Source organism: Equus przewalskii, chromosome 10 (assembly GCF_037783145.1).
Source record: "Equus przewalskii isolate Varuska chromosome 10, EquPr2, whole genome shotgun sequence".
NCBI lineage: Eukaryota > Metazoa > Chordata > Mammalia > Perissodactyla > Equidae > Equus > Equus przewalskii.
The window spans coordinates 6,484,929-6,503,908 of NC_091840.1; the positions used below are offsets into that span (position 1 = coordinate 6,484,929).

General features: G+C 60.7%; 2 protein-coding genes across 19 annotated transcripts in view; one reads left to right on the plus strand and one right to left on the minus strand.

The window, feature by feature from the left end:
• The first annotated feature begins 543 nt into the window (after positions 1 to 543).
• On the plus strand, positions 544 to 14,558 carry CASKIN2 (CASK interacting protein 2). Of its 5 annotated transcripts, none has more exons than XM_070560019.1 (20): positions 544 to 775; positions 1,905 to 2,447; positions 6,523 to 6,574; positions 7,103 to 7,200; positions 7,636 to 7,781; positions 7,883 to 7,978; positions 8,065 to 8,195; positions 8,377 to 8,485; positions 8,806 to 8,914; positions 9,144 to 9,238; positions 9,678 to 9,939; positions 10,060 to 10,181; positions 10,270 to 10,330; positions 10,444 to 10,535; positions 10,732 to 10,842; positions 10,920 to 11,021; positions 11,127 to 11,265; positions 11,423 to 12,895; positions 12,987 to 13,209; positions 13,648 to 14,558. In XM_070560019.1, exons 2-20 carry the CDS (start codon positions 2,354 to 2,356, stop codon positions 13,736 to 13,738), a joined length of 3,606 nt encoding a protein of 1,201 aa, XP_070416120.1. In that variant the 5' UTR covers positions 544 to 775; positions 1,905 to 2,353; the 3' UTR covers positions 13,739 to 14,558. The 5 variants fall into 5 exon arrangements, with proteins under 5 accessions (XP_070416120.1, XP_070416119.1, XP_070416121.1 ...); XM_070560018.1 differs by having other exon boundaries at positions 548 to 775; positions 1,947 to 2,447; XM_070560020.1 differs by having other exon boundaries at positions 582 to 691; positions 1,947 to 2,447.
• TMEM94 (transmembrane protein 94) overlaps positions 14,370 to 18,980 on the minus strand; it is a 33,551-nt gene continuing 28,940 nt past the window's right edge. For 10 of the 14 annotated variants that reach the window (XM_070560017.1, XM_070560016.1, XM_008513272.2 and 7 more), the window contains 11 exons: positions 18,826 to 18,925; positions 18,380 to 18,488; positions 17,958 to 18,147; positions 17,653 to 17,730; positions 17,268 to 17,353; positions 16,925 to 17,006; positions 16,473 to 16,621; positions 16,289 to 16,383; positions 16,089 to 16,182; positions 15,732 to 15,902; positions 14,370 to 15,553 (listed from right to left, as the gene is read on the minus strand). In XM_070560017.1, the coding sequence (XP_070416118.1) occupies positions 15,481 to 15,553; positions 15,732 to 15,902; positions 16,089 to 16,182; positions 16,289 to 16,383; positions 16,473 to 16,621; positions 16,925 to 17,006; positions 17,268 to 17,353; positions 17,653 to 17,730; positions 17,958 to 18,147; positions 18,380 to 18,488; positions 18,826 to 18,925 (1,227 nt within the window). In that variant the 3' untranslated portion in view covers positions 14,370 to 15,480. Of the gene's footprint in view, positions 15,554 to 15,731; positions 15,903 to 16,088; positions 16,183 to 16,288; positions 16,384 to 16,472; positions 16,622 to 16,924; positions 17,007 to 17,267; positions 17,354 to 17,652; positions 17,820 to 17,957; positions 18,148 to 18,379; positions 18,489 to 18,825; positions 18,926 to 18,980 lie in introns of all 14 variants that reach the window. The other 4 variants (XR_011522908.1, XR_011522906.1, XR_011522907.1 and 1 more) reach the window with 2 other exon arrangements.

Genomic DNA, 18,980 nt, shown 5'->3' on the forward strand with positions numbered 1-18,980 from the left:
CAGGGTCTTCCGTTGGGCCCCTTCCAGGGGGCTTGGAAGCCAGGTTTCCAGGGCCGGGGGTAGGAGGCGCTGTCCGGCCCACGACGGTGCTGAAGCGCCTCCCCAGTCCTGTATTAGCACCTCCTCGAGGCTGGGGTCCCTGCCGCCGCCACCGTGGGCCGCTCCGACACTGTCCGCTAGGTGGCACCATTGCTCCGACCAGAGGCTGTGGGTCGAGGACTCTGGCCGCGGGCGGAGGTCGCTACGGGAGTCCCAGGAGGAGGGAGGGGCCAAGAGGAAGGGGGCTTCCCAAGTGGGGTCCTGGAGTCTCAGTTCCCAAACCCCTTCACATCACTTATTCTCACCCACCCAGTCACACCCAGAGTATCTCGCCCTCGGGTCTGAACTCTACAGCCCCACGTTGCCCAGGATCGACCACCAGGACACAGTGGTACGCTCTCTCGCCCAAACCCCCTTAGCTTCACCTGGGCGCATGCGCTGACCGGGCAGCGCCCCAGGTCTGGACGCGCGCGATAGGGGCGGGGCCTGGCTCGGGTGGGGGCGGGGCCACACGCGCTGACTGACAGCCCGACTGCGCGGCCGGGACGGTCCCTCTGCTCCCGATCCGGCGGGAGGGAGGGGGGAGGGGCGGGATTTCCTGCGGGAGGCGCCGAGCCGGCCTTGGAAAAGGAGGAGAAGGAGGAGAAAACGGGTAAGGGGGACGGTGGGAGCCACCCTCCAGACTGCCAGGGGCCGAGCAGGGCCAGCCGGACCCGCGGCGGGGCGGCTGCGAGAGGTGAGACTGTGGGGCCTGAGCTGGGGATCAGTACCCTTGAGGGCGGGCACAAACTAACTTTTCTTGCGGGATCGGCGGGCGCCTCCGTCTCTCTGCTTCTTCCGTCCTCCTCGCGCCCCCTTATTCCGTCCTCCCGCATCAATCTCTCCGGCGCTTGGCGGTCCCGGTCTCTCCCGCCGCTTTGTTCCCGGGATCGGCCTGGGCTGGGCTGGGTTGGGGGGTTGCGCGGCGCGGGACGGGCATTCCGGGGGGCGGGGGAGCCAGCCCGACCCCAGGCACTGCCAGGGGCGCCCTCCCCCAATGCCGGCCGCGGGCCATGAGCGGGAGTGCCATCTGGGTTGGGCTTGAGACGTTTTGGGAGTGAGGGGTCCCCAACCAGGGCCCCAGGCCTGCGCGGGGCTCATGCCACAGGACTGGGGCAACAAACTTGCGGCCACTGAGGAACTGACGTAAGCTTTTCTGCTGTAAAGTCGAGGGTCTGGGCCTCAAGTTCAGGCTTGGGGGGCCGGGCTGCCCCATTTGCCAGCAGTGTCCCAGCTCTTGTCTCTGTTCTCTGCCCAGCTGCTTCCCCATCCCGCCCGAAGGGTGAGGATGGGTCAGCAACAGGTGCTGTAAAGCCTTTCTGTCCAGCAGGCAGAGCCCCGCCAGAAACGGGGGGACATAAGTTCCCCACTCCACCCTCTGAATTCATAAGGAACCCTGGGGCTAGGACATCCAGCTATTCTAGTAAAGCTTAGGTAGGGAGGAGTCTGGGAGTGACCCCTGCCTTGCTGCCTGTGTTGACCCTCCTGGGCCCCACCTCCTGGCCTACCAGTTGTCTGTGGGTGTCAGAGCCCCAGGCTGTGGAGAACAGGCTGCTCCCGGCCTGCCCCAGTGTGTCGTGCTGCCAGGGCCCCTCCTGCCCCAGGTTGAGGTGCTGCCAGGTGCCCTGGGGCCTCAGTGACTCAGCCTCTCCCTCCCAGAACACCACCTCCCCCCCCTCCAAACACTCCTCTCACTCATGGTGGCTCCCTCCTCTCTTGAGTGCTCAGCTTCTCCCTCGACTCTAAAGGGCAGCCGGGATGGTTTGGGGGCTCCATGGAGGCCCTGTCCTGCTCGTCCTCTGAGCCCTGCTTTGGGCCCCTTGCAGGCTCTGACCCAGCCTTCAGCAGGGGCTCTGCACCTTTTCCAGACCCCTGAGACCTGTTGCCTGCAGCTGCCCAAGGCCCGAGGGAATGCTGGCTGCTCTCTGGGTAGACATTGGTGTTCCTGATTCACTCTGGGAAGATTGGTGTGCCCAGTCCTGGCCCATCCTGGGGCCATCGGAAGCTGCAAGCTGATATCCGTCCAGATTTCCACGCAGCCTCCACCCACTCAGCAATCGGCTTTCCTGCTTGTGGCGGCAGCTCACAAAGCACCTTGAGGGAGTACCCGTCAAGCGCCTGACAAGAAGCCCACTGTCTGGGACACCAGACGCCCTCCCCCGGCACCCCTGACCCTCCAAAGGGCCAAGGCATGGCGCTCTGACACCTCTGCTTAGACCAGTTTCCGTGCCTCTGCCCTGGACTCCTGAGCTTGGAGCCCAGCCTGGGGACCAGAATGGGTCGTGAACAGGACCTGATTCTCGCTGTCAAGAATGGAGATGTGACTGGTGTGCAGAAACTGGTGGCTAAGGTCAAGGCTTCTAAGACAAGTGAGTACTTGGTGGAGCAACTGTCCAGCCGAGACCCTTCTCTGAGTGCTCAGGCCAAAGAGAGAGGCTTGGGGGTCACTGTGATCTGGGGACTTGGGGTGGGAGGACTGTCTGGTTCTGTACAAGTGCCTCTGTGTGGGAGAGCCAGAGAGGAAGTTGGGACCCCCCCTTGCTGTGCATCCTTAGGGAAATCACTTAACCTCTCTGGGCCTCAGTTTCCTCACCTGTAAAGTAGAAGAGTTGAAGTGCGTTCATTCAAATTTTTATTGAATGCCTATTGTGTGCCAGGCTTTGTTCTAAGCACTGAGCCACAGCTGTGAATAAAACAGACCAAAATTCCTGCCCTTGTGGGGTTGTCATCTAGCAGGTGGTTTTCCAGATGTGTTCTTTGGAGCCATGGGGTTTCTGGCAGTGGATTGGGAAAGACTGAACAGCTAGAGCTCCATCAGCCACCCCCCTCCCCCCAACCAGGGCGTCTCTGCATTTGTGTCTTAGCTTAATGGGGATGCTGTAACACACCTCTAAAGAGAGAGTTCTACTGCTCAAGACAAAGCTCAACACTATCTAACTGCTTGCTAAAGCCCCTTTGCCCCTGACCTATTTGCCAGTGTCCCCTAGTGGTGGTGGTGGTGGAGGGTGGCAGGGGGGCGGTGGCCAAAGCTAGTTTTCTGGAGGTTTCTCCATAACCTGGGGGCTCTGGTCTTAACAGGGTTGTGAGGGCCCATGCATGGGTGGCCACACCTGAGCCCCTTCTCTTATGTACCTCTGTGGTGAGATCCCCAAGGACAGTAGACCTGTGGGCTTCAGGGCCAGCTCTCCAGGCCATCCCAGGAGGACACTGGACTTGTCCCCTTGAGTTCCTGGAACAGCAGGGGCAGGAGGTGGCTCCTGCATCACACTGTGCAAGGGGGGCTGGGGGGTCGTGCGGGTCCCCCTGCCCGCCCCCCCCCCTCCCCAGTGCTGGGGCTCTAGCCCCAAGACACACCTTGGTCCTGTGCAAGGGAAAGAGCCCCTCAGGCTACCTGAAGACATTTAATTATCCCCACCCACACCTGCGAGCACGAGCGCCAGAAGGAAGGATTTTAAGGGCCTGGGAGCCACAGGCTGCTCCCGCTTGGGCATCAGGGCAGAGACCTGGGTATAGGGAGAGGGAGCTGTGGCGGGGGTCTCTGTGCCCTTGGGAAGTGTATCCAGGGTGAGCACAATGAGAGGGAAGGTGCTAAGGAGGTCCCAGGAGAGGGCCCTGGAGGCCCAAGAGTGGGAACCACTCCTCCCCTCCCCTCACCTCTGTGTTGTTTTTGGCGACCTGCCCAGTGGGGCCTTGGTTGAGCTGCTGCTGGCCTCACAGCCCTGCGGCCTCAAAGTGAGGCCCTTGGGAGGGCAAGCGGGTGGGGTCTGGAGGCTGATGGCGGGAACTTTGCAGCCAGGTGCCCTGGGGAAAATGTCTGTGGGGGAAGCTGTCCCTTTCCCCAGCCCCTAAGGGATTTGCACAGAGTGACAGGACAGGCACAGAGTGACGGAGTCTTGGGAAAACTGATGACAAAAAGGAGATCACAAGGTGGCATTTGCAAATATTATAATCCCCTCAGTTCTCTGTGAGATCGGTATCTCTATATGTACTTTACAGATGAGGAAACTGACACTCAGAGAAGGTTAGGGATTTGCCCAAGGTCACACAGCCATTGTGTGGCAGATCAGAGACAAGCCTGTGCCCTGACCCTTGGCTGCCCATCAGAACAACCTGGGATTGTTCTGAAAGTGTGGACTACCTGGTCTTCCCTCAGAATTAGAATCATCCGGAGAGCCTGGGACTCTGCAATTTTGACAGCTCTCCAGGTGATTCTAAAGCAGTTCTCAGAAAGGAAGCTGGGAACTCCTGCTCCATACCACAGAGAGGCGAAGGAAACTGCCAGGGGGGAGGGGTCAGGGCTCCCCTTTTTCCTCTGGGGGGTGGCTAGAGCTTTCTGGCTGTCCAAAGAGAGATGCTTCCTCAGCCTCTTGCATCTGATGTCTGGTCGCTTGGGGCCAGCATTCCCTGCTCACCCAGGTCCTCTTCAGGGAGCAGGTGGCTGGGAGGAGAGGGGCGCACTTGCCCTGGCCTTGCCCCTGCCCTCTCTCCTTCCTTCCCCCACTCCCTTTCTGAGCTGTCTCCTTCTCTGGCCAGAGGAAATGGGGTGGGTTGGGGGTGGCCCACTGAGCTCACATCCTCTGCCTAAGTCAGGAGTGCCCCCCCCCCCCAACCCCCGGAGCCGGGCCTGGGAAGAAGATTGTGCTCCAGGGGAAGTGCCTGGATCCAGTGCCAGGAACTGGGACCCTCCGCCCTCCCGCCAAGGTCCCCAGCCCAGTCACTGTGAGCCTCTCCCCCACCGCCTTTCCGGCCATTGTTCTGGAAAGAACAGCCACCCAGCTTGTCCCTGCCCCTGTTCCTGTCCCTCCTGTCACGTTGTCCTGCCACTCCCCGGAGGGGCTGCATCTCGTCACTGAGTTGCCCCATCCCGGGGTGTCCAGCCTGGCAGCAGGTGGAAGGTGGGCGGGATGCAGGACTTTCTGTGTCTCTTCCCTGCTGACCTCATCCTCTTCACTGAGTCTCAGAGAGAGACCGTGGCTCGCTGAGGTCTCACCACAAGTAAGAGGGAGAAGAATTTGAACCACACACTTCCTGCTTCTAGAGCCCCTGTTCTGTCCACTGCCCTGAGTGGTTCTGTGTGACAAGGACTTTCCAAGGGGGCTAGAGGAAGATGGGGAGGCCTGTGTCTCTTCGTAGCGCCGCCACCCCCTTACCTCCTTCGTCACTCCTTGGCTCTGTATTTACCTTTTCGGCAGTAACGTAATTCGTAATTCAGCTCAGCCTTAAGTGTGGCTATCATCTCCCTCCCCATCCCGTGCTCCTCACTGCAGTGTTGGGCCCTCCCTATTGGAATGAGGCCCTTTCTTGCTGGGGTATTCAGGGGCCCACTAGGGCCTGGGGGGCAGGCCTGGACCAGCATGCTTGGCACCCTGCCCGGCAGGGTTGAACCAGGCCTCCTCCTTCACAGCAGGGGTGGGTTCCAGCAGGAGGCAGGGGCAGCCTGTGACAGGCATTCCCCTTCCACTCCCCAACGCTCACGAGGGACCGCCCCCTCCCATGCTCTGGCTCATGCCTGGAGCACACCTGCATAAATCCTGTTCCTGTCCCTGAGTGGGAGATGAACCAGCATCCTGCTCCGGCCCCTAGTTCCTCTTGCCACCACCCGGCAGAGAGACCCTTGCCCGGGACATAGACATCTCTGCCAGGAGCATGTGGGTGCAGAGCCCGCAGTTCCTCCCCTGACAGGGGCCTTTGCTGGAGGACAGCATCTTAATAATGATGGCTGACAAGTGAGGATGGCTGTGGTGGTAGCTCCCGTCTTTTGCATGCTGACAGGGGTTAGGCATGGTACTCACACACTTGTAAGCAGGTTCTGTGATTGGCCCATTTTATGGATGAGGACACTGAGTCTGAGAGGTTACGTGACTTGCCCAAGACCACACAGTTAGTACATGGCAGAGCTGGGGCATGGGGTAGGTCTGTCTGGTACCACCTTCTCCACCATGCCCTACTCAAGGATGTCCCAGGGCTGGACACTGTGGCCTTTGAGTCTGGCCCTGGCATCTGCCCTTCCACTCTCGAGCATCTAGTGCCCCTCTCCCTTCTCTCCCAGCCCCCTCGCCCAGTGGGACAATGAGACTCCTCCTTGGCCCATTCAGGCAGGAATGCTAACCATGCACTCGTGGGCCTGTCTATTGAGGGCACAGCACGCCAGTCCCCCCTCCCTGCCCCCTTTGGCTCTATAAACAAGCTGGGCTGGGGGCCCGGGGAAGCCAGGCCTCTGCTGCAGTGGTTCTCTGCACTCGGAGCCCTCGAGCTGATGGGCCCGCAGGCCAGGCTGGGGAGCCACAGGGACAGGACGGCTAACAGGCCATGGGGCAGGTGCTTTCCTGCACACCAAGAGGTCAGCTGGATTCTGGAGGTGGGTGGGAAGGGAGCACTGACTAAGGGCGCGGGTGAGGGCAGATCATTTGAGGGTGCCCTGATGCCTCCTGCTCTGACCCCCAGAGCTCCTGGGCTCCACAAAGAGACTCAACGTCAACTACCAGGATGCTGATGGGTGAGTGTGAGCCCCCATCCCTCCAGAGAGCTGGGGGTGGGGGAGGGGCAAGGGGGAAAGACCTGGGGCCCAGAGTCCCTTCCCCTCTCATACTTGGCCTTTGAAATGTGTTTGCTGAGAGCTGTGGGCCCTGCCCATGTTGGGTGGGAGAGAGAGGGTCTTGCCCGCCTACCTGCCTGTGGAGCTATCCCTGAGTGAGGAAAGGGGGCCCTGGTGCCTCTCTGAGGGGGCCCCTTTTCTCCCTGGAGGGTAGGAGCCCTCAGGCTCCTGCTCCCACGGCCCCCTCCCCTGGGCCAGATGAGGGAGGCCAGACAAACAGGCCTCTCAGCCCAGACACTGAGCCCTTTATGCTGCAGCCCGGCTGCTCTGCGCTCCCACGGCAGGGCTGGCAGGGTGGGGGTGCAGGGGCGCAGTGGGCAAGTCTCTCAGCCCTGCCAGCCCCCGGGCCAGGTCTGGTGTGGAAGACCAGGATTTGAGGGGTGCGGCACTGTTCATTGATGCCCCCTGCCTTGTGTCCCATCACCCCAGGTTCTCTGCTCTCCACCATGCTGCCTTGGGGGGCAGCCTGGAGCTCATAGCCTTGCTGCTGGAGGCTCAGGCCACCGTTGACATCAAGGACAGCAATGGTGAGACCCCAGCATGCCTCCCACCCAGACCCTGTGGTCAGAGCTAACTCCTGCTACCTCACAGCAATGCTAAGGGATGTTCTGTTCAATGTGAAGCTAACAGCTTCTCTGGGCTTGCAAATGCTTTGCCTCTTCAATCTTCATGGCCTTCTAGAGTAGTGGGTGGTACTGACATCCCATTATCCAGATGCGGAGGCTGAGGCTCAGAGAGGGTATGTCACTGTCATGAGGTCACCAGATGATCCGTGGTGGGCACAGTGGGATTCTGGCTCCAACCCCATACAGCCAGACCTTCACCAAACCCGGGTGAAACTAGCAATGCTTCCCCCTGGGTCTCTTTCTCCTCCAGCTGGGGTGGCTCTAGGCTCTGCTCAGTTGCCTCCCCAACCCGACACTGTCCCAGGACCTCCCTCAGAAACCTCTTCCCTCCTGCAGGCATGCGGCCGCTGCACTACGCGGCCTGGCAGGGCCGGCTGGAGCCCGTGAGGCTGCTACTGCGGGCCTCTGCAGCTGTCAATGCCGCGTCGCTGGACGGGCAGATCCCGCTGCACTTGGCTGCCCAGTACGGACACTATGAGGTGGTACGTGAGCCTGCCTGCCCGCAGGGGCACTGGGACAGGGGACCGGGGCTGGCATGGGCTGTTGGCCAGGCCAGACCCTCACCCAGCTCCCCCCACCCCAGTCAGAAATGCTCCTCCAGCATCAGTCCAACCCGTGTCTGGTCAACAAAGCCAAGAAGACGCCCCTGGATCTGGCCTGTGAATTTGGGCGGCTCAAGGTGAGGCCTACCGCCCTTGGGGTGCTGGGTCCTGGGTATCTGTGGGGTGTCAGGAGGAGGCCCTACCTGGGTGCTGGTTGCTGCAGGTGGCCCAGCTGCTTCTGAACAGCCACTTATGTGTGGCACTGCTGGAGGGCGAGGCCAAGGACCCATGTGACCCCAACTATACCACACCCCTGCACTTGGCTGCCAAGAATGGCCACAGAGAGGTCATCAGGTACCTGCCCAAAGGCCCCCACTTCCTCATCCTCTTCCCTTCAGTGGGACTGGCAATGTCCCCTCAGTGCCCTGCCCTGCTGCCCTCTTCACCCTTGTTCTGCATCGCTCTCCCAGCCCCCAGCAGTCGGCTTCCTCTCCTGCCCCCACCCCACCCCTGTGACATGCCCTCCCAACCGCAGGCAGCTCCTGAGAGCCGGGATTGAGATCAACCGCCAGACCAAGACAGGCACGGCGCTCCACGAGGCTGCACTGTATGGCAAGACCGAGGTGGTGCGGCTGCTCCTGGAGGTGGGTGTGGGCACCTGGTCAGCCCGCAGGTGTACACTGAGCCCCGCCAAGTGCCAAGACTGGCTGGGGAGGCGCGGGAGGGGGGCGTCCACCGCAACCGTGGTGTTTTACATGGGTGGCTGGAGAGCAGACCGACCTGGTTCGAGCCGCAGTCTGCCTCTTACTAGCTGAGCGACCTTGAGCTCATCCTCAGCCTGGTCTCTGAGCTGCCATTTCCTCATCTGTAAAATTTGAAAGTAGTACCTCCCTCGTGAGGATTGGGGTAAATGACGAGCAGAGCAAAGCCCTCACTGCACGCTCACTCTGCACTGTGCCCCCAGGGTGGGGTGGATGTCAACATTCGGAATACGTATAACCAGACTGCGCTGGACATTGTGAATCAGTTCACCACCTCCCAGGCCAGCCGGGAGATCAAGCAGCTACTGCGGGGTGAGTGTGGGAATCCAGGGTTCCAGAACCACTCCGGTAGGTACAGGAAGTGGAGCAGGAGTGGGTGTCCAGGAGCAGGATATCACACTTCTGGGCCCAGGGCTGGGCAGGTGGAGGTGCTGCAGGGATGATGAGGCAGGGACCTGGGAAAGGGTCATGAAGGGGACAGGAGAGGTGGGAAGATGCCATAAGGACCCTCAGGTGACACCTGCCCGCCGTCTTCTCTTAGAGGCCTCGGGCATCCTCAAGGTCAGAGCGCTCAAGGATTTCTGGAACCTCCACGATCCCACTGCCCTCAATGTCCGGGCAGGGGACGTCATCACGGTGAGGACCTGGGGCAGACATTTCTTTTTGAACACTAATGATTGCTGTCACTTACTTGGGCACCTACTGTGGACCAGGGTCTGTGCGCTATCTCATTGAATTCTTCCCAAATCCAGGTAAAGTTGGCACTATCGCCATGTCCTTTTTAGAGATGACAAAATCGAGACTTAGGGAAATTAAAGTTACTTGCCCAAGGCCACATAGCCAGCAAGCACTGGAGCTGGGATTTGAACCCAGGCTGACTGTCTGCTCTGGATGCACACAGGGAATTGGGCTGGATGCTCATGGCAGGGGCAGAACTGTGGGCCAACTTGAGCATCAGAGGCCAGCTTCTTGCGGGTAGGGGAAGAGCTGAACTGTGGCTGCAGGGCTGGCTGCCGGTCCTTGCTTGGTCGAGGAAGGGACCATTGTCGACAACCCCCCCCCCCATCTACTACAGGTGCTTGAGCAGCATCCCGATGGCCGCTGGAAGGGCCACATCCATGAGAGCCAGAGGGGCACGGACCGTGTGGGCTACTTCCCCCCGGGCATCGTCGAGGTGGTCAGCAAGCGGGTGGGCGTCCCTGCGGCCCGCCTCCCCTCTGCACCCACTCCCCTGCGCCCTGGCTTCTCCCGGACACCGCAGCCCCCTGCTGACGACCCCCTGCACCCTCTTACGTATGGCCAGCTCCCTCGGGTGGGCCTCAGCCCAGACAGCCCAGGTACATCCTCCCGGAGGTCAGCATTGGGCACCGGGGTGGGTGTCTAGCTTTGGCAAGCTGCCAATCAGTTGTTGGCAGCGCCAACTGGGCCTCTAACCCCTTTGCTTCTTGCCCCTGCAGCAGGTGACAGGAATAGCGTGGGCAGCGAGGGCAGCGTGGGCAGCATCCGCAGTGCCGGCAGCGGGCAGAGTTCCGAGGGCACCAATGGCCACGGCACTGGCCTCCTTATTGAGAATGCCCAGGTAGGAGGGAGGGGATGTTGGGACTGGGGCAAGACCCTCCACCTACTGCCAATTCCCCAAATAGAATCAGCTCCTTCCCTGTCTCCAGCCACTGCCCTCTGCCGGAGAGGACCAGGTGCTGCCAGGACTGCACCCTCCATCCCTGGCAGGTAGGAAGGGGAGATGGGGCCTGGTGGGCTGGGAGAGGTGCAGGCAGGGAGGCTGAGGGCTTGGCACTGCATCATCCTGCCACCTCTGACTCCATTTCTCTTCCTCCTTGAAGACAACCTGAGTCACCGCTCTCTGGCCAACTACCGCTCTGGGGAGCAGCTCTTCACCCAGGATGTGAGGCCGGAGCAGCTGCTGGAGGGGAAGGTGTGGAGGGGAAGGACCCCCAGTAGGGGGTGGGCTGTGGGCCAGGACGGGGGGTGGGATGGGCCTCAGTATGGACTTAAGTTCTTGCTCAGGCCAGGCCTTAGGGGATTCTGGGGCAGATGGCTGGGCTGTGGCCATGGCCCCTCCTCAGCAGACTCAGCTCTGTTAACTTCACCTCCCCTCCCCCATGCCACAGGATGCTCAGGCCATTCATAACTGGCTGAGTGAGTTCCAGTTAGAGGGCTACACCACCCATTTTCTGCAGGCTGGCTACGACGTGCCAACCATCAGCCGCATGACGCCTGAGGTAGGTGCCACAGTGGAGGGCAGTGGAGGGCCCAGCGGGCATAGGAGGGGTCCTGATGGCACAACTCTGTGTGGCAGGATCTGACGGCCATTGGGGTGACCAAGCCTGGGCACAGGAAGAAGATCGCTTCAGAGATAGCCCAGCTCAGCATTGCCGAGTGGCTGCCCAACTACATTCCAGTGAGTGGACGGCCGGCATAGGCTCCCACCCTCAGCCGCGGTGCCTTCCTGGCTTGGGGGCCACTGCTGGCCAGGGAGCCAGCTCCGACCATGGTGCTTTTCCAGGCGGACTTGCTGGAGTGGCTGTGTGCGCTGGGGCTGCCGCAGTACCACAAGCACTTGGTGAGCAGTGGCTACGACTCCATGGGGCTGGTGGCCGAGCTCACCTGGGAGGAGCTGCAGGAGATCGGCGTCAACAAGCTTGGTGAGGACAGCTTTCTGGCTGGGCTCCCACCTGCCTCCAAGGGTCTCCAAAATGTTTTTAGGGTCCAGTCCCAGAAGAGAGAATGGGGTCTGGGAGGGACTGGGGAGACCCTTCCCAGCCCCAGCTAACCCTGCCACCTCTATCCACCCCCTCTTAGGTCATCAGAAGAAGCTTATGCTGGGGGTGAAGCGGCTGGCTGAGCTTCGGCGGGGCCTACTCCAGGGGGAGGCCCCAGGTGAAGGTGGCTGTCGGCTGGCCAGGGGCCCGGAGCTGATGGCCATCGAGGGACTAGAGAATGGGGATGGCCCAGCTGCGGCTGGTCCACGCCTCCTGACCTTTCAGGGCAGTGAGCTGAGCCCAGAGTTACAGGCAGCCATGGCGGGGGGTGGCCCCGAGCCACTCCCCCTGCCCCCTGCCCGCTCCCCCAGCCAGGAGAGCATTGGAGCACGCTCACGAGGGTCTGGTCACTCACAGGAACAGCCTGCCCCCCAGCCCAATGGTGGAGACCCCAGCACCCCACAGGAGAGGAACCTTCCAGAGGGCACAGAGAGACCCCCTAAGCTTTGTCCCCCACTTCCTAGCCAGGGGCCCCCTGCTTATGTTTTTATGTACCCGCAGAGCTCGCCCTCCAGCCCAGCCCCAGGGCCACCTCCTGGTCCACCCCGGGCCTTCTCCTACTTGGCTGGCCCCTCTGCCACTCCTCCCGACCCGCCTCGGCCCAAGCGCCGGTCCCACAGCCTGAGCCGCCCTGGGCCGGCCGAAGGGGAAGCAGAAGGGGAGGCCGAAGGGCCGGTGGGCAGTGCCTTGGGCAGTTATGCCACCCTTACTCGGCGACCAGGACGCAGCGCCCTAGCCCGGAATAGCCCTAGCCCGACCCCAACTCGAGGGGCTCCCCGAAGCCAGTCCTTTGCCCTGCGGGCCCGTCGCAAAGGCCCACCGCCCCCACCCCCTAAACGCCTCAGTTCTGTCTCTGGCCCCACCCCGGAGCCGCCTCCATTGGATGGAAGCCCAGGGCCCAAGGAAGGGACTGCGGGGCCCCGAAGACGAACACTGAGTGAACCAACGGGCCCATCGGAGCCCCCTGGCCCACCTGCCCCAGCTGGGCCTGCTTCGGACACAGAGGAGGAGCCAGGGCCCGAGGGGACACCCCCATCTCGGGGCAGCTCAGGGGAAGGGCTACCATTTGCAGAGGAGGGGAACCTGACTATCAAACAGCGGCCAAAGCCAGCTGGCCCTCCACCCCGGGAGACGGCTGTGCCCGCCGGCCTCGATTTCAACCTCACAGAGTCAGACACTGTTAAGCGGAGGCCCAAATGCCGCGAGAGAGAGCCCCTGCAGACGGCACTTCTAGCCTTTGGAGTGGCTGGTGCCATTCCCAGCTCCTCTGCCCCCCTGCCCTCCCAGACCCCCAGCGAGTCCCCCTCCTCAGCTTCTCCCAGCCCTCCTCGGCCTGACCCTACCAACCTTCCAACTCAAGGGTCCCCAGCCCCTCTTTCCCCCAGCCCCCCAACCCAGCCCCACGTGTGCCCCTGCCCTGGGCCAACTCTGGAAAACTCAGCAGGCAATCGGCGGCATGGGGAGACAGAGACCCCAACTCCCCCTGCGGCCCTCATCAAGGTGCCTGGAGCAGGTATGAGGCAGGGCCTGTGGGGAGAGGGCATTGTTTGCGGGCGCTGTGTCCAGCCCAGCCAAGTCACAAGCCAACCTTTTTGTCTCTGCAGGAACAGCCCCTAAGCCTGTGTCTGTGGCCTGCACCCAGCTGGCATTTTCTGGCCCTAAGCTGGCTCCCCGGCCAGGCCCCCGCCCGGTGCCCCCTCCAAGGCCGGAGAGCACTGGGGCCACGGGCTCAGGCCGGGCCCAGCAGAGACTGGAGCAGACCAGCTCATCCCTGGCAGCTGCGCTACGGGCAGCAGAGAAGAGCATTGGCACTGAGGAGCGAGAGGGGTAAGGAGTGCTGGGTGCTGGGCAGGGACAGAGAGGTGGCGGCAGCTAGGAGCAGCTCCTCCAGGATCCCCTTCCCGGACGTCCTGGGATTGTTGGGGACAGGATCCTCGCAAGCAGGTCCTCAGGCTGGGGAGGTCCCTATTGGAATGGCAGGAACCGAGGTTCTGGAGTCACCCAGATCTGACTGCGGGGAATCCTGGTGGCTGCCACTTCGAGGAAAGTGAGCTTGGGGAAGTCACTTCCCCCTCTGAGCCCCAGTGCTTTCGTGTGTAAGAAAGGGACGGTACTCCAACTGACTTGGGAGGTTGTGAGAATTAAAAGAAGATGCACGGGAAGCGCTTGGCAGCAACCAGGCAGATGCTTAGTAACAGCCCCCTTGCCCAGGGCTGGCAGGGTGCAACCGCTGGCTGATTTGACCCAGTCCTTCCCCTGCTGCAGCCCCCCTGGCACTTCCACCAAGCACATTCTGGATGACATCAGCACCATGTTCGATGCCCTGGCTGACCAGCTGGATGCCATGCTGGACTGAGCTAGACCCGCCTGTCACCTTCAGCAGTGCCCACCATGACCTGCAGCATCCACTGCCTTTGCCCCAGCACAGAAGCTCCTGCCACTCTAGGAGGGTCCCTCCTGCTCCTCCAAGCCAGTGGCTCACAGTACTACAGCTCTAGTGGGGGGTAGCCCCCGCGGGGGGCCGGAGACTTGTGAGAACCTGACTTCTTAAAGCCCCCTCCCAGTGTGTAATCTGATCGGACAGCCCTACCCCTTGGACAGGGACCCTGGTAAGAGCTTCCTTCCAAGGGAGAGAGAGATGGTGGCAGAGCTTCTAGGGTGCTTTCTCTGCCCCTCCGGTGTCTCAAGTCCCTGTGCCAAGGTCCTCTTGCTACTCACTGTGCTGTTCTGGCACTGAGAGGCTGGAGGAAGCCATGCATCTGGCCAGGTCCCCACAGGTGTACATAGGACATGTAAATAAGCCACCAGGGGCCTGCTTGGTGGCAGTGGCAATGCCCAGGCCAGCCCCTGCTCCTGCCCCTGCCTGCCTTCAGTGAGGCAAAGCTGGGGGGAATGGGGGCAGTGGTATTCACAGATCCCTGAAACAGATCTCCAAAGTCCAAACTTTTTCAACTGTAAATGTTATTTTTTAAGCAGAGAGAAATGCATATATTTTAAATGGAATTTATTCTATCTATAACTGAAAGGATGCAGTGGGGGAGGGGCTTTGGACCACAGCAAGAGTGCCCACCACCTGCCTTGGGGCTGGAAGCCTGACCTGGTTGGCCCAGGCCCCGGCTCTGTAACCATTAACCTCTTCCCCCAACTAACACCAATGAAAGTGTCATTCCACGTGATCAGGCTGTGTGTTTGGATCTGTGCCACGGACCTCTGAGTCCAGGGGTCTCCTTAGCTGGACATGAGGGCTCCCGCCAACGTGGAAAGAGGAAGACTTGGGCCCTCCCCCCCTCGCCTTCTGGTCCCTCACTGGCCGAAACCAGCCACAGGTTTTTCTTAAGCAATTTACAAGTTTTAATACGAACCAGTCTACATTCATTCCTAAAAGGCTCATTTCCAGTAAAAAATATACACCAGTAAAAACATCCTCACAGGCGAATTAGGGCTGGGGGTTAGAAGGAGCCCTCAGCCAAGACTGACTCTCGCTGCCAGCTTGAAGGCAGGCACAGGAAGAGGTTCTGGGACGAGGCAGACAGGGGCTCTTCTCCATCTTCAGGTCCCAGCGTGAGGCTCCCCCATAAAGGGAGGGAGGGGAAGTACTCGGCCACATCCAGGCCCCTGCTTGACAGCATGAGGGCGTGCAAGGGGGATGTGCCACTACGGCTGCCTTCAACAGCAGCCTTGAGAGCTGGCCAGGCCGCCCATGGCTGCTGCCACTGCTCTTCCAAAAACAGTGGAGGCTCTGGCCCCAGGGTTTATGGTTCTGCCCAGAGACGCCAGGGCAGAGAGCGCTAGGTTACGGGATGCTGAAGGGCAGCAGCCCACAGGTGGAGGGGGCTAACAGCCCCTCTACTAAGCACATGAGGTCATACATTCAAGACCAGGACGTCCTGATGCCGAGGCCACAGCTCGTCAGCTCCTCCACAATTAACCCCAGGGCTCAGGACAATAGCTGCATCTGACACTAAAAGCTGGGCCTCCAATGCCAGGGGGCACAAGAGCAAACCCTGAAACATTCATGATACCAACTCCCTAGACTCAGAAATGGGTCTGGCTTTAGTCCCAAGGACCAGGCCAACTGTGGCCACCATGGCCAATGGCTCAGAAAGGAGAATTCATGCCCAGCTTGGTTTCAAACTGCAGCTTCTGTCGCTTCTGGTAGCGGACCCGGACTCTGGTAGGGCAGGAGATTAAAGTCCAGGTTAGTGCAGACTCCCAGACCAGGGGGCAGGGCAGGACACCAGAGGAAGAGGAAGGGATGGGCAGCGGGAAGGTGGGGAGATGATGCCCAGGAGGTAACAGGCTTAGGGAACATGCTTGAGCCCAGAGGGAGTGCCTTGCTGGTGGCTTACCGAATTTCATGCAGTTTTACGATCTCATTGGTGACCACCACAAGGACCAGGGAGAGGCAGCCTAAGAGCCAAGTCAGCAGAGGTACATCCTCCAGGCCAAAGTGGATGCGGCTATCCCTGTGCGTCCATAGCTGCAGGTCCACCGCCGTCTGGACCACCTGCCCCAGCAGCCTTAAGAGAAGGTGGCAGCCTGGGTCAACCTGGGTCTTCTTGCTTCCTCCTCTGCTTTTCTCAGTACAAGTAGCTCAAGGAAGGCACCATTCAACCTCTGGCCCTAATCCCACCCTCAAATCAGCCCTGCTGAAGCCCGCTCCTGCTCTTCTCCCTCCTCCCGCCCTCCATCCAAGCGATACTCACACCACGGGCACTGTCACAGCCCACCAGAGATTCGTCAAGGGGCTCTTTCTCCACAGGGGCTTGGTGCGATGCACATGGGTGATAGAAATGAAGACTGGAGAAAATGGGGTCAGTGGGGGATGTCAGACTTCCCACAGCCTTGGGTCTCACCCCTTGGTACCCCCACCAGCTGCCATTGGACCCTCCCCGGACCCCCTTACCGGTGTGCAGGACAGTCAGGGCAGCGGCGAGTTTCTGAGCTGTCAGCAGCCCATTGGCAAAGTCATCAAACCAGGCTGGAGCTGTGTCGGCACGGCTGCCAAAGCAACGTGTGGGCTCAGCCCCCTCTGGGCCCGGGGAAGTGGACTGGGGGGTGTTGGGGGAGCCCCAGGGGACGGGACCCACCTGGGCAGCATGATGGAGGAGCAGTTGGTAAGGTTGCGGGCCCGGGAGCTGTCACAGAAGCTCTGCAGTGTGAAGCCAAAGCAGATAAGGCACGAGCTGATGGTGAGGCTGAACTTGAGCAAGAAGCAGAGCAGGAAGTAATGCTGGGTCTGCGGGAAGAAGGGAGGCCCATCACTCCCATGGCAGCAGCCTCTCTGGCATCCAGCCGACTTTTTCATGGATTCAACAGGCTCTTCAGTAAATGGGCAGGCCCCAGGGGATAGGAGCAGGGACTGCCTGCCCCAGCAAGGGTCTTTCCCAGCTCTGTACCACCATGACCATGTCCCCTTTGGTCTGGGGAAAATTTTGATGGAAAAACCCCATCCTGATCGCTCTCTCTCTGAAAGATCAGCCCCCTCCACACTCACATTCCTCAGGAAAGGCCCAGACTCACGGGGCTCCACGCTGCTTACCTTCTTAGGAATGGACTGAAGATTTTTCCCTGTTGCCATAGACATGATGGAGCTATGCGGGGGCTTCCCCAGCAGAGAGATGCTGAAAAGCAGAGACTGGGTAAAGGATGGTGACTGTGACCCTCTGTCCCCCAGTTCCCATGTGGGAAGCCTTTGGGAGTCTTGGGAGTAAGGTCAGGTCTGGTAGGGAGATGAGATGAGAAAAGGGGGAGAGTCCCCCTGAGGCCTCCTGTGCCGAGGAGGTAAGCACTGAGCAGGGCTCCCAGAACCTGGACCCTCAGAGATGCTCAGTGACATCCCAACCCCACCTGCCTGGACACAAAGGGGCCGCTCAGGCTCTTACCTGAGCAGAGGGTAGCAAAAGCAGGACAGCCACAGGATGTCAGTGGTACTCAGGAGTGGTGGCAGCTGGACTAGGCAAGAGAGGAACTAGGCCAGGAGAACCCAGGAAGCACAATTAGATTCTAGCAGATTCTAAGATGCGGGGAGCACCAGAGTGGCCTTGCCTGGGCCAGACAGACACTCATGTTCTGGCTGAGAGGAGCTGGGGCAGGAAGGGACACTATCCTGCCGATGGGGTCATCTCCAAAAGCCCAGGGGTTCCACAGAGGCTCTGGGGGCCCCCTCAGCTGTACTGCTTCCTCCCAGCTTCCCGCCTCAGACTCTACTGGCCCTTGAGTGCAGGAGTGGGCGGGGAGGCCCGCTGGCCACAGCTGGCCCCACCTCACCTGGATGACCACAAGAGTCAACTGGCATTGCAGCAGGAAGAGGAAGCACTTGCGAATGCCGTAGGTGGCGTGCCGAGCCTAGGGACCAGGAGGGACAGATTGTGGCTTCTCTCAGGCCCTGCAGCTGACAAGCTTCAGCCCAGAGCCAGATGCCCCAGATGCTCCTGCTAGGAAGGGGAGGAGGTAAACTAAACTGGCTGGGAGGGCTCCACTTGAAAGTGAACCAGCCCTTGGGAACCCAGATGGATCCTGGGTCACACTCCCCACCCCAGATAGGCCCTGCACCCCTCCCCATAAGTCCGAACCTGCTCGATGAGCCGGATGATGCTGATGGTCTCCTCTTGGCGAAAGGTCAGAGAGCAGGGCAGGCTGTTGAGCTGTCCCGAGAGGTGCAGGGGAGAAAGGCCGTCCGAGGCCTGGGCCATGCTGGTGCTTGTGGCGTAGCCAAAGGTCTCCCAGGAGCAGCGGGACGGATACAGGGGGTCCAGGGCAATGCTGCTCAGCGTAGGGGGAGAGCATACCCATCAGCAGCACTCCACAAAGACCCTAACTCCCCTGGGACTGAGCAAGCACCTGCTCCCTTTTCTCCCCACCACGCCCAGGAAGGTCCCTTGGTCCTAATAAGGGCAAGATCAGTCACAGAATATGCCCCCAGCCCCAGGCAAGCCTGAGTCTGAAGTCTCCAGGAGGAAGAGGCCAGCCCCCAGCTCTAGGTTGTCGCCCTGACCTGATGTCACTCTGGAGGAAAAGGCAGCTGTTCCGCAGGTTGGCAGAGCTACCCAGGCAGCAGGTCACCTCCCCGTACTCCTGCATGATCTTGATCATCTCGCACATGGCTGAGGGGGCAAAGTCAGGGGACACAAGAATCAGGCAGGCAGAGCCCCATGTGGGGTGCCGGGCAGAGAACCAGAGGACAAGAGAACAGGAGACAAGGACAAGCAGGCCCCTCTTTAGGACCATCCTACCCTCAGTATCATGAAGCTTGTATGACTATTGTCACTTCTGACTCCCTAGAATGGGCACACTGATGGCACCAGCCCACTGGATTCCCCAGCTCATCCTAGCCCAGGCTCCTCTGCTCCCTGCATAGGAAACCAACATCCCCTCCAGAGCCTAGGCAGTGCTCAGCAAAAGGGGCCAGGCTGTCTGAGTAACCATGGCCACAGTACTCACTCTCGGGGGTACAGTCTGTGAAGAGAGGCACAAGCAAGGGCACATTGTCAATGTTCTGCAGGTGGGGCCGCACCTGGTGGATGCCCCGGGGCAGCTTGGCCTGGAGATAGTAGAGATGCGAGGGCCTCAGGGTTGGGGAGAAAGGTCCCTCCACC

Excerpts from the sequence above, each read along its gene's own strand:
- CASKIN2 (XM_070560019.1), top strand. The coding sequence starts at position 2,354 with ATGGGTCGTGAACAGGACCTGATTCTCGCTGTCAAGAATGGAGATGTG. Across the intron at positions 9,239-9,677 it reads GGGCAGGGGACGTCATCACG|GTGCTTGAGCAGCATCCCGA; the intron begins GTGAGGACCTGG and ends CATCTACTACAG. Across the intron at positions 10,182-10,269 it reads TCCTTATTGAGAATGCCCAG|CCACTGCCCTCTGCCGGAGA; the intron begins GTAGGAGGGAGG and ends CCCTGTCTCCAG.